This window comes from Schistocerca nitens, chromosome 6 (assembly GCF_023898315.1).
Source record: "Schistocerca nitens isolate TAMUIC-IGC-003100 chromosome 6, iqSchNite1.1, whole genome shotgun sequence".
Classification (NCBI taxonomy): domain Eukaryota; kingdom Metazoa; phylum Arthropoda; class Insecta; order Orthoptera; family Acrididae; genus Schistocerca; species Schistocerca nitens.
The window spans coordinates 346,922,189-346,936,532 of record NC_064619.1 but is presented as its reverse complement, the minus strand read 5'-3'; the positions used below and the strand labels follow the sequence as shown (position 1 = coordinate 346,936,532).

General features: G+C 42.4%; 1 protein-coding gene across 1 annotated transcript; it reads right to left on the bottom strand.

The window, feature by feature from the left end:
• Positions 1 to 205: 205 nt before the first annotated feature.
• On the bottom strand, positions 206 to 1,865 carry LOC126262534 (uncharacterized). Its single transcript, XM_049959207.1, has one exon. It carries the CDS (start codon positions 1,820 to 1,822, stop codon positions 491 to 493), a length of 1,332 nt encoding a protein of 443 aa, XP_049815164.1. The 5' UTR covers positions 1,823 to 1,865; the 3' UTR covers positions 206 to 490.
• Positions 1,866 to 14,344: the final 12,479 nt, after the last annotated feature.

Here is a 14,344-nt window from a genome sequence, read left to right as displayed (position 1 = left end):
CAATAAATAGAAGGCTAGTGTAATGGCATCTACATTGCCCACGTTATTTCAACAAACACTCATCAAATTCTATTAGGTGTTAAAGTGAATTAACTATAACCTTCTCAGCGGCCTGAAAGAAAAATCAGTGGAAGGAGGAAAGATTTTAACATTGCAGCCTGAAAGATAAGAGTAAATATGGATCTTGACAGAATCAAAATCAGCGTCGAAAAGATACAAAAAATTTATTTTATTTTAAATACTTAAGACATTATATAAACACTGGTACTTATGAGATTTTGATGGAGATGAGACAGGTGAATGGTTAGATTTTTTAATGATGACGATTATGCAACTGACTCGTTGCGTAATTACTGACGAATGTTGTTGATGTATCGCGAACTGCAGTCCGTCGGTCTGAAAAATCAGTCTTACAGTTTAAGGACTAGGACACAAACGCCTCAGGGCGTGAGATTTTAGAAAGAAATGCAACGGGTTCTTATGGCCATCGTCAGTCATTTTGAATGCTGGGATTCGAGGACAGGATACAGTGATCCACAAACTCTTGCACGACCTCCGTAACCCTGTCGCGGTAGTCGGGGTACTCGAGAAAGCACTCGCAGACTTCCCGGCCCCGGTCTACTAGCAGGATGCGTTCGAAGTCGTCACGCATGCGCAGCATGCCGTCGGTGTGCTCTGCGGGCATGAGGACGGTGGGGCAGTAGGCGGCCGCCACGGCCCGCCCCAGGTCGCGCGCCGCCTCGCAGCTGTCCAGGAACTGCTGGCGCGGCAGCACCCGCTGCGCGTCGACGCCGCCGTGCCACAGCTCTCGCTCCAGCGCCTCGTAGTACTCGCCGAGCAGGCGCGGCTCCCACTGCTGGCGGAAGCTCCGCCGCGTCGACAGGTGCAGGAACACCATGATGTCAGTGCTGGGCGGCAGGTACCGCGCCATCTGGAAGTCGACGAAGCGCACCTGCGTAGGGCTGTCCGCCTGGTAGCGGAACAGCAGGTTGCTCGTCCACAGGTCGCCGTGGCACACCACATTGCGGAGCTCGTCAGACGGGGACAACAGTCTTTCGGCTACCGCACGCATGCGCGGCAGCTCGGCTCGGATCGCGTCGCACTTCCCCTTGTACTTGGGCAGCAGCTCCAAGAGCGGCTCCACAGTCTTGACGCACGAATCGAACCAGTTCCTCGCCTTCCCGTCTATCTCCACCGTGGCAGTCGTCTTGTCCACTAGGTCGACTGAACAGCTGTCACTTATGCGGTAGATCTTCCCCTCCGACTTGATAACGTTCTCCTCGTGCAAGATACTGGCCGCGTGCAGAGCGGCAAGATTCTTCAGTACGAGCGAGCAGTGGTCGTAGTCCAAAGCCTGACCGGGCTCCAAACTTCGGAAATCGCCCTCGGTCAGATCTTCGAAGACGAGTGTGTCCTTGGTCGTGAAGTAGCATTCCGGTATATACTTCTGTTTGCCCCCGTTCTGCTGCAGAGCAGTCTTGAGCAAGGGCGCAACAGTCGAGTAGAACGCCACTTCCCTGTTGAAGCAACCGTAGGCTGCGATAAAGTCTTCCCGTAGGCGCGACTGACGCGGTAGAGTCTTGGCGAAGAACCTGAGGTTGCAGAGTTTGCTGTCGGCGGTGCGGATCCGGACGTCCACGGCGTACTGCTCGCTCATGAAGCCCAGCCCGTCGCCACCCAGTTTGGCCAGCTTGACGTCGAGGAACTCGAAGTCGCGAGTGCCGAGGCGCCGACTCACCACCAGCTCGCACTCGATCCTGGTGAGGACTTCGGCGTCCGCCAGCCGGCAGCCGACGGTCCTGCAACTGACGCCCTTAACCATGCTTCCGCTGATGCTGCCGCTCCACCTGGCCCCTGGCGGTCGAGATAAGCGAATGCCGTACAGCTGGCGCGGACGCCGCGTTTTAAAGCGGCACGAACACGAGCCCGTCACGCCGTTACGTAAGCGTTTCCGGCCGCGGCCACGTGAAACCGGCTAGAACAAAAGCAGCCGCACGGCTAGAGTTTTTATCTACGCCTCTCTCAGCGCGCTCTTCCTCGAACCGCGCAGTGTCAGAACAGGATGTGAAGGAGAGGCACAGCGATGACGGATGTTTCCCACTCATCCGTTTGTTCTTTGCTGCCTGCTGTTTTGAAACATTCCCCTTCGTGCACACGTGTTGCCACAAATACTTCGCGAACTATTAGCGTTGTACAGATTGCTAGAATAACGTAGCAAATATAGGCTGATAACGAAGTGTAATTTGAAACAGTTTTGATCTGTATTTCAACGAATCAGTTCTTAGGGTCAACATAATTAGCTTTTGTCATTGTAAAAGTGTAAATCCCATTGATAGACATGATATTTCCTTGGAATACTTATAGTATTAATAAAATAACTACCTCGTTGCACATACTCTGAATGCAGTAGCTTTGTCCTTGCTACACGGGCTAGCCTTGGAAAGCAGTGGATTTCAGATTCTATTCTCGCCATCTAGGTTTACACTTTCCGTTATTTCGCTAAAAAAGTTAAGTGGTTCCTTTGAAAATGGCGACGACGATTTTGATCTCCGTTCTTGTACTGACTGAATTTACGAGTCTTTCCTTCCTGTGTTTTTGTTTCTCTTCGATACCTAATCAAGCGGTGAAGACCATCTATCTACAACTACAAGATATAGAATCCGTGAAAATGAAAAAAAGTATTATTTACTCAGATTTCTCCTAAGCAACGTAGAGTTGCATCGTTCGACTCACGCAATTTTGTTTGACATATGAAGAGTATACGTACTACGACAATTGTTCGCTTACGTACAAGCCAGCAGAGTGCTACGTCAGATAAAGACACATTTCCGATTTCTAAGAAACAAATATTAACTCTGGAACAGTATACTCAAACTATAAAAAAATGGTTCAAATGGCTCTGAGCACTATGGAACTTAACATCTGAGGTCATCAGTCCCCTAGAACTTAGAACTACTTAAACCTAACTAGCCTAAGGACATCACACACATCCATGCCGAGGCAGGATTCGAATCTGCGACCGTAGAGGTCACGCGGTTCCAGACTGTAGCGCCCAGAACCGCTCGGCCACACCGGCCGGCTTACTCAAACCAAAAGTTCAGAATGTGGGACACTTCAAACAAATAGTATCAAATACCCAAATTTTCCTCTACAAATCATTGGAAAAAGTTGCAGAATGTAAATAATAATACATAAATCGATTTTGTTATAGGATATGCATGGTGTTCGGAAAATACATGTTTACTTTATTCCAAAACAAAAAGGAGCTCAGCATACAGTACATACGTAACGTAATGTTTAAGTATTAATACAAACAAATGGGATTACGTGATAAATGGGCGTTTCGTTATGTTTGCTTGCTTACAATTGTTACCTAGTAACTGTACTGCGTCACGCCTAATTGAATTACTCAAGCCGAAGTGGATGAGCTAAACATCTGAATTGAAACAATCGAAGAACGGAAACAGTACGTTTCCAGACATGAGTTCCTCTTCAAAATATTATGTACTTACTCCACTCTACAAGTCCTAGAAGTTTCTAACGGGAATTGCCGAACACCCTGTATACGGATAGGTCCTCGACTACACTACGGAGTACAATACGGGTTATCAACGTTTAACAGTTTCTGGTAGCGCTATAAACTGAAAGACATGCAACAAAATAGAGGATCTCTATGAGAATATAAATGACACTTCCTCCTATCGAAAAAGTATCATATATGGCTCTCACAGTCTTGAAGAAATAAAAAGTCTTTTACTGCAACTGTTTCTTCTGAGTCACATACAACCTTCGATGTATCATGCCCCTTAGAATATATGATGAGAAACGGGTTCTGTGGGTTTTTAGGTGGTACAACATTGTTTAAACCCAAAAATATAACGGCAGAAGTACAGTCAAATTAGGTTCTCAGCTTGGGACTTCACGTCCATTTTTAACACTGGGAAATAGACACATATAGGCGTAAAATTTATATTGATTCAGCCCAACCAGCTCTCACACACAAGTTAGTAATGACTGATGAGATCATGTTACACCGAACGTTGCATCATTTCGAAACGTAGAGCGTTGCGCTATCGCATCCTTGGCAGTGACCAGAAACTTGGGAGCCGCCGAGTTAGAGTTCGTGCAACTGTAATCGGACTGATGTTGTAGAAATAGGCTTAGGACATCTACATCTACTGATTACTCTGCAATTCACAATTAAGTATCTTCCAGGAGGTTCATCGAGCCACCTTTAAGCTACTTCTGTGCCGTTTCACTCTCGAAGAGCGTCCGGGAAAAATGAAAACTTAAACCTTTCCGTGCGAGCTCTGATTTCTCTTATTTTATGAAGATGATCATTTCTCACTATGTAGGTGGGTGCAACAAAAACATTTTGACGCTCTGAGGAGAAAGTGAGAGTGTGAAATTTAGCGAGAAAATAATGCCAAGGAGAAAAATGACTTTGTTTTTATGACTGCTACACTAATCCGTGTATCATATACGTAGTACTCGCTCCCTTATTTCGCAATAATACAAAACAAGCTGCCCTTCTTTGAACTTTATCGATGTCCTCCGTCGATCCTATCTGATGCAGATGCCACACCACTCAGCAACAATCCAGAACAGGGCTTAAAAGCGTATAGGAAGCAGTCCCTTTAGTAGACCTGATACATTTTCTAAGTGTTCTGCCAATAAATCGCAATCTTTTGTGTTCATTCTCCACAAAACTGTCTACGTGTTAGTTCCAATTCATGTTATAGTAATCCCTAAGTATGTAGAATTAACAGCTTTTAGATTGCTGCGATTTATCGTGTAACTGAAATTTAGCGGATTCCTTTTAGTGCTTACGTGGATTGCTTCACATTTTCGTGATTTAAAGTCAGTTGCCACTTTTTGTACTATATAGATATTCTGTCAAAATATTTTGCAAATCTTTTCGATCATCTGGTGACTTTACAAAACGGTAAATGACTGCATCACGTACACACAATCGAAGAGAGCTGCTCAGATTGTCTCCTAAATCGTTCATGTAGATCAGCAACAACAGAGAGCCTCTAACACTTCCTCGGGGAATGCCAGATATTACTTCTGTTTTACTCAATGACTTCCCGTCACTTATTACAAACTGTCAAGTTTTTTACAGGAAATTACGAACCCCGTCACACAACTGAGACGATAGTCCACAGACATGCAACTTAATTAGAAGTCGCTTGAGAAAAACGGCCTGAAAAGCCCTCTAGAAATCTAAATACGTGGAATCAATCTGACGTCCCCTGTCGACAGTACTCATTACTTCGTGAGAATAAAGAGCTAGTTGTGGTTCCCAAGAACGATATTTTCTGTATCCGTGTTGGTTGCTTGTCAATAAATCGTTTTCTTTTAGGTAACTCTTAATGCTCGAACACAGTACAGGTCCTCAAAATCCTACTGCAAACTGACTAGCGATATGCATCTGTAATTAAGCAGATTACTCCTATTTCCTTTCTTGGGTATTGGTGTGATTTGTTGAACTTTCCCGTCTGTGAATACGAATCTTTCTGCAAGTGAGCGGTTGTATATGACTGCTGAGTGTCTCTTCATACGCATATCTACATACATACATTTTAACTTACCTAATACACTCATGTTCAGAAAAAAGCAGAACCCTTGAACAACTAGAAATAGGACGTTCAGATTCACAGAACAGGTGCATTAGCATGTTCTGCAGAAATGATTAGCATTTCAGTCACCTCGGTTCAGTAAGTGGCCTGTTGACTGGTAGAAACAGGATCCGCCATGGGCCCTGATTACAAGTTCCATGAGTGATGGCATCGATGCGTATAAGGCGCAAATGGCGTCCTGTGACATAGCCATCCATGCTGCATAGCCATCCATGCTGCATTCACCTGGTTCCTAAGTTCATCTGTGGCGGTTGGCACTGGGTCACAGCGCTGCATCTGTCGCTTCGCCATGTTCTGTACATATTCGATCGGCGACATGTTTGGTGATCTGGCGGGCCAGGGCAAAAACCTGATATCCTGTGACACCGTGACATCGTGAAATTTCGCGAACATATTTAAGTGAGTAGTCCGCAGCTCGTGGTCGTGCGGTAGCGTTCTCGCTTCCCGCGCCCGGTTTCCCGGGTTCGATTCCCGGCGGGGTCAGGGATTTTCTCTGCCTCGTGATGACAGGGTGTTGTGTGCTGTCCTTAGGTTAGTTAGGTTTAAGTAGTTCTAAGTTCTAGGGGACTGATGGCCATAGATGTTAAGTCCCATAGTGCTCAGAGCCATTTGAACCATTTTTTAAGTGATTAACATTGCAAGACTGATTAACATTGCAAGGTCAGTGATTAATGTAAGCGCCAGATAGTTCATTGCAAATGTGAAATGCTGGTAAATTAATATTCGACATAATCGCCAAAATGTTGCATGCAAGCATGTAAACGTGCAAGCGTTACAAGAGCCGGATGTCAGTTTGCGGGATGGAGATCCATCCCTGTTACACTTCGTCTATCAGTACGGGAACGGTTAATGCTGTTTGTGGATGACGCTGGAGTTGTTGTCCGATGATGTTCCCTATGTGCTCGACTGGAGACATATCTGGTGATCGAGCAGACCAAGGCAAAATGTCGCCTCTCTGTAGAGCATGTTGGGCTACTACAGCATATGAGGCCGAGAGTTATCCTGTTGTAAAACACCTCCTGGAATGCTGTTCTTGAATTCCAGCACAACAGGTCTTATCACCAGACTGACGTACAGATGGGCTGTCAGGGTGCGTGGGATAACCACAAGAGTTCTATTTCTGTCATACGAAGTTGCTCCCCATATCGTAACTCCAGATGTAGGTCCAGTGTGTCTTGCACAAAGGCACGTTATTTGCAGGCCCTCAGCTGGTCTCTTTCTAACCAACACACAGCCATCACCGTCACCGGGACAGTACCAGGCTTCATTAGAAAACATAACAGACATCCACCCTAGCCTCCAGTGAGTTCTCGCTTGACACCGCAGAAGTCGTGAATGGCGTCAGTGTGATGCTTGCTACAGCGCGTCTCTCTCGGATCTGTGTAAAAGGTTGTTGGCAAAAATCTCGAAAAGTTCTTGACGATTTACTCGACATTTTTGCACGATGCTTTAATAGACCTCTGCACGGACATAACGCAGCCATTTACGTCAGATTTTTACGCGATGTTTAATTAAATCTGGTCGAAAACTTCTTTACCTGTTCTCTTCAAAGTTTCACACGATACTGTAACAAAATTTGGACAGCCAAAGAAAATATGTATAATGCACGCAGTACTTAAAATAGGCAGACCTTGTTGGCAAAAATTTCGGCAAGTTCTTGATCAATCTAATTTTCTTTTTGTACAGTTGGCTAGTAAACATTTAGACGATCATAGGCTATATATATTTTTAAACAACGCTGTACATGTTTTCAGTTAAATCTGACGATGAGGAAAAAAATGCTGTGGTGTGAAAATGTGCGGTTTAGGTTTCTTTCTCATAGTCAATTGTAACTACGATACCAACATGCTTAAATCATTAAACAAACTGTTTCTCCTGTATACTATATTCCTTCTCCTTATATTTTAAACAAAATATGCATACACAACAATGTGATATTTCGTTCCATTCCTCTCACTCGGTTTTAATGTTCTTGTTGTTGTCTTCAGTCCAGAGAATGGTTTCATGCAGCTCTCCATGCTACTCTATCCTGTACAAGCTTCTTCATCTCCGAGTAACTACGGCAACCTCCATCCTTCTGAATCTGTTTAGTGTATTCATCTCTTGGTCTCGCTCTACGAGTTTTGCCCTCCGCGCTGCCCTCCAGTATTAAATTGGTGATTCCCTGATGCCTCGGAACATGTCCTACCAACTGATACCTTCATCTAGCCAAGATGTACCACAAATTCCTCTTCTCCCCAATTCTGTTCAGTACCTCCTCATTAATTACGTGATCCACCAGTCTAATCTTCAGCATTCTTCTGCAGCACCACATTTCGAAAGCTTCTATTCTCCTCTTGTCTAAACTATTTATCGTCCATGTTTCACTTCCACACATGGCTACACTCCATACAAATACTTTCAGAAAAGACTTCCTGACACTTAAGTATATACAAGATGTTAACAAATTACTCTTCTTCAGAAACGCTTTCCTTGCCATTACCAGCCTGCATTTTATATCCTCTCTACTTCGACGGTCATCAGTTATTTTGCTTCCCAAATAGCAAAAGTTATTTCCCACTTTAAGTGTCTCATTCCCTAATCTAATTCTCTCAGTATCACCTGATTTAATTCGACTACATTCCATTATCCTCGTTTAGCTTTTGTTGATGTTCATCTTACATCCTCCTTTCAAGTCACTGTCCATTCCGTTCAACTGCTCTTCCAGGTCCTTTGCTGTCTCTGACCGAATTACAATGTCGTTAGCAAACCTCAAAGTTTTTATTTCTTCTCCATGGATTTTAATTCCTACTCCAAATTTTTCCTTTGTTTCCTTTACTGCTTGCTCAGTATAGAGATTGAGCAACATCAGAGATAGGATACAACTCCTGTCTCACTCCCTTCTCAACCACTGCTTCCTACCATTTCGAAGATTAAAACCAAGTAAAATCTGACGTTGAATTTGCTTTTCTCGCCGATCAACTTGAGAGGTCTCTCTTATACGATGTATGCCAATGATCCCAGTCGATTTACCAGTTAATCTTAAGCGACTTCAACTCCAGATCAATGTCTCCTTTCCAACACCAGTACACAAATCCTGGAGGACCTCCTCACTACGGTTCAATTGGAATGAAAGTAAATCTGATATAATCTAATCAAAGCTGAAAGTCAAATAGAAGGTGGGAATTAGGTGGTTGTCAGAAGGGTGAGCGGGGAGGAAATGAGCATAGAGAGGGGTGTGGAGGAGATGGACAGTGATAGGGTGAAGAGGAGATAGACAGAGAGAGTAGGCAGGAGCAGACGATGGCAAAGGAAGGCGGCAGGATTAGGGGGTGGTCAAAGAGAGGGGGGAGGAGGATTCATACAGAGAGACAGAGGGAATGGAGAGACAGAGATATTAGGATCTGCATCCAGTTCCTATAAATATTTAGGAATTTCGAAGCGTTGCCTGGTTCGCTAGTTAAATATCCCATCAGCTAGTCTATCGTCAGATCTGCAAGATCATATCTCTGAAGGTCATATACTTGCCTGCAGTCTCTACTACCCACGTTTCATTTCCGTATAAAATTACATTTCATTTATATAGTTTCAGGAAAAATTTCCTTACGTTCATAGAGATTTACATGATTGAAATAATACATTTCGTGGTTCACCAAGTTTATGTGGAAAATTATCTCATAGCTTTCGGCCTCTGATGTGCTTCCACATTCATTTGTAAGTGAATAATGTCACACACTTTCAACGTTGTCACAGGCCTTGTTTTGCCATGGAGTAGACGTACCGAGAGACCCTGGACCATCTCACATTGTGGAATTCTCCTGTGATATGCCTTCTACTTTCTTCAATGTTGCTTTATAATTAACATTTTCCAGTATTCAAAATATTCCTCAGATAATATTAGCCGCTAATCCACATATCCCTTTGTTTGGTATTTAACGTGGAATGCGATAACATTATTACGATAAAAATGTGGTAGTTCCTTCACAAAATTCAATCTAGAGTAGTTAGGTACATTTCATAGCGTCATAACAGCCAATATTAAAAGTGAAATGAAGTATTCTGTTTCATTCGGCGAGTGACTCTTACGCTGCTACTTATCACATCACAGAGGACAAGGTGATTACGTAGGTGGAAATTTCCACACAGGGACTCACGTACTCGCAGATACCTGGAATATTCCGTTCAAACAGGTCGACGCACAGAGAAGTGAACAGCGACTGGTAAGAATGGTTTCTCTTGCCCTCGCCATCTGGTGTAGTTAGTGATCAAAGCATGATAATATTTCGCTGAGCAGCGGTCAAAGTGAGTCATTTAGTTATCCAAAGTTACATTTCATCTAGGAATCAATTTTGCATTGATACGTATACTGTTCCCTGCTCATCGTTAATTAACTGAAATCCTGAGTTCTTCAGAATTAATGTTAGAGGTATGGATATTTTGAAAGATTTCGTTTGTAAGAGTTCATACAAATAGTAGTGGGTAAACAGCAATGGATAAGATTTAAGTTAAATAGTCATATACAAGTCATTTTAAAGACATGGATAATAAGGTGAACTTCACGACTGGTATTCTGGGACTATGGCACTCATAAAATCTGAAAGTTACTGGAAATGTTTTAGAGATATTTTAATTGTGCCAGCATGTGTAGGTGTGTGTGTTGGTGTTGTTCCATCTTACAGCTTACTGAAAAGGGTCGATTCTTCGTGAATGTGCAATTATCTGATTATCCACTATACGACTGGAAGAAATAGATCTCTCTCTCTCTCTCTCTCTCCCTCACACACACACACACACACACATACTCACATACATATTTTTGCTATGTGGATAGCAGCATTTGCTCCAAAAACTGTTCGATTCAGCCCCTAAGCCCTAAACCCCTTAGTATATGGAAACACCCCGTCTCTCTTTCTCTTTCTGTCTCTCTCTCTCTCTCTCCTCTCTCTCTCTCTCTCCTCTCTCTCTCTCTCCCTCACACACACACACACACACACACACACACACACACACACACACACACAGAGAGAGAGAGAGAGAGAGAGAGAGAGAGAAAGAGAGAAAGAGAAAGAGAGACGGGGTGTTTCCATTTACTACGGGGTTTAGGGTTTAGAGGCTGAATCGAACAGTTTTTGGAGCAAATGCTGCTATCCTCATAGCAAAAATATGTATGTGAGTATTTTCTTCGATACAAAATATCACTGCGTAGCCCCTGTGAAATTGTCACCGTTTTTAATTACAACGGTACTTTCCTGGCGATCGACGACTTTGAAAACGAAATCAAATCCTAAAACAAGCATTGTGTCACACTGTAGGTGTGTGAGAAACTTTATAAAATTTATTGCAGCCGATAGTCTATAGTTACGTTCAAAGATTGGTTTTTTTAAAGTAAATACGTTTCTTTAAGATAGGTAGACTGTGTATTACCTGTTGTCAGCGAAACTTCTACAACTTACTCCCTGACATTTACGGGATATATCTCTCACAGATTGTTTGAAAGTGGTTTCTTGTCATCAGAAATTAAGTTTGTTGTCCGTTACCCGAGGGTTTAGTTCGCCGTAATCTGTCTACAGCGATTATCGGTACTAGAGCGATTGTCTCTTTCTCATTTATTTGTTTCTTCTCTTTCTGGTTCCATCTTTCCAAGTAGGCTAGTTTTAGTCAGAATTGCAATGTCATCAACTAAATTCGACAGCGTTATTCTCATGCTTTGTAGATGACTTCTTTTGTATAATTTTTCTTTCTATCCTTCTTATATCTCTCAGTAACGATTCTTAAAAGAGAGCGGGAGACTGTGATTCGCTTATGGCTTGTGACATACATCTTTCTAAATACTAGAAAATTCGCGTTGCTTCTGGTGTTAGTCAGAGATCACGTGACGATGCAGAGGAACTTGATGACGCGGAAAATGAATCATTACCAATATTGACGTGACTCGCTGGTTACTTAGGAATAATATAAAATTAATTACGGCAGTGTTAGAATCCACTCATTCTTATTTTCTGGAAGAGTACATTCGTCTTCATACAAAGGTATCAGTATGCTTTGGACTAATAAAATTGATTACGTGATGAAGTATAACACCATGTACGGCTTATTCCTTTCAGTCGACGAAATATAGTAATCACAAGAAGTGACGTTCATTATTGATATTTTAGAATAATTACAGCTACAACTTCATAATTATTTTTGGGTTGATTTTATTATCCATCAGAGTGGAAATTGCCTAGAAATTTCGTCTAATGAGAGTTCTAATACGAAACGTCATGCTTTGTGACTTTAGCACAAACGGGTGCGACAGTTCTCACAGGAATGAAATGTCACGGGGAAATTCCGGAGCCAGTAAATTTGTTACTGGCGGTAACGACAGCTGACAACATATGGCTCTTGCCTCCAAGCCAGTAAACCTGATTAACAGACCGTAACGAATACAGGAAGAGCATATAGCACTTTCCGTTGTACTTGTCCCCGAGAGTTCAAATGGCACAATAATTAAAAGTCGTTTAAAAGTACATCATAATAGAAGAGTTACAAATTTTTCTTAGTTTGTAATATGTTTCAAAACAAAAAATCGTAATAGCAGAGTTTGCAGATCACTTGCCCCTATTTCCCCTTCACATCTATTTACATTTATATTCACAATATATTCATTTACAAGATGTATGAAACAGGCGAAATACCCTCAGACTTCAAGAAGAATATAATAATTCCAATCCCAAAGAAAGCAGGTGTTGACAGATGTGAAAATTACCGAACTATCAGTTTAATAAGTCACAGCTGCAAAATACTAACACGAATTCTTTACAGACGAATGGAAAAACTAGTAGAAGCCAACCTCGGGGAAGATCAGTTTGGATTCCGTAGAAACACTGGAACACGTGAGGCAATACTGACCTTACGACTTATCTTAGAAGAAAGATTAAGGAAAGGCAAACCTACGTTTCGAGCATTTGTAGACTTAGAGAAAGCTTTTGACAATGTTGACTGGAATACTCTCTTTCAAATTCTAAAGGTGGCAGGGTTAAAATACAGGGAGCGAAAGGCTATTTACAATTTGTACAGAAACCAGATGGCAGTTATAAGAGTCGAGGGGCATGAAAGGGAAGCAGTGGTTGGGAAGGGAGTGAGACAGGGTTGTAGCCTCTCCCCGATGTTGTTCAATCTGTATATTGAGCAAGCAGTAAAGGAATCAAAAGAAAAATTCGGAGTAGGTATTAAAATTCATGGAGAAGAAATAAAAACTTTGAGGTTCGCCGATGACATTGTAATTCTGTCAGAGACAGCAAAGGACTTGGAAGAGCAGTTGAATAGAATGGACAGTGTCTTGAAAGGAGGATATAAGATGAACATCAACAAAAGCAAAACAAGGATAATGGAATGTAGTCTAATTAAGTCGGGTGATGCTGAGGGAATTAGATTAGGAAATGAGACACTTAAAGTAGTAAAGGAGTTTTGCTATTTGGGGAGCAAAATAACTGATGATGGTCGAAGTAGAGAGGATATAAAATGTAGACTGGCAATGGCAAGGAAACCGTTTCTGAAGAAGAGAAATTTGTTAACATCGAGTATAGATTTAAGTGTCAGGAAGTCATTTCTGAAAGTATTTGTATGGAGTGTAGCCATGTATGGAAGTGAAACATGGACGATAAATAGGTTTGGACAAGAAGAGAATAGAAGCTTTCGAAATGTGGTGCTACAGAAGAATGCTGAAGATTAGATGGGTAGATCACATAACTAATGAGGAAGTATTGAATAGGATTGGGGAGAAGAGAAGTTTGTAGCACAACTTGACCAGAAGAAGGGATCGGTTGGTAGGACATGTTCTGAGGCATCAAGGGATCACCAATTTAGTATTGGAGGGCAGCGTGGAGGGTAAAAATCGTAGAGGGAGACGAAGAGATCAATACACTAAGCAGATTCAGAAGGATGTAGGTTGCAGTAGGTACTGGGAGATGAAAAAGCTTGCACAGGATAGAGTAGCATGGAGAGCTGCATCAAACCAGTCTCAGGACTGAAGACCACAACAACAACAACAACAACAACAACAACATTTATAATCACGCATATTATACGAGGAACTGGTTACCATATTCAGCTTGTGTTTACGCACTCGTCGTGTCACATACTTTGCAGTTTTCTGACAATTCCTTAGCTTTAGTTCCGGTGTGGCTTTAGTCTCTATCGTTAGGTGTATGTGCAGCTAGTATGGGAGTAAATCAAGGAATATTTTTGAATGGACAGAGCGCAGTGCTTGCTTCGACATAGTCTGCAGCATAAATGCAGACACACTACACAGGTTTAACTCAAAAATACACTACTACAGGACTGAGAGAGTACATGCTGTTAATTCAGTCGCTACAACATCGAGTCACATTTACAAAGAACTTGCCAGGATGAGACCAGTTATAAATCGGACGTTGCCCCTCCTCTGGTCTATTTGCATGCACTGATTCTGCTGGGAAGGATATCATAAAGCCGTTGAACTTCTCCTCAGGCAAGATGTTCCACAACTGTTGTAACTTCGACACATCCAAACTGTTAAAGAGGAAGAAAAGATCATAGGCAATAGGAATATTATAATTTTCAGCACTACCGTCAGCTGTTATTTCATTATCAGTTTATTGGCAACCGGTTTCGACGATACATTTCGTCATCATCAGGTCCTCTAAACATATAGTGCCTAAATTTTCCCGAAAGACATCAGTCAGAAAGTCCTACGTGAAAAT

Coding starts and splice junctions, on each gene's coding strand:
- LOC126262534 (XM_049959207.1), bottom strand. CDS start 1,822: ATGGTTAAGGGCGTCAGTTGCAGGACCGTCGGCTGCCGGCTGGCGGAC.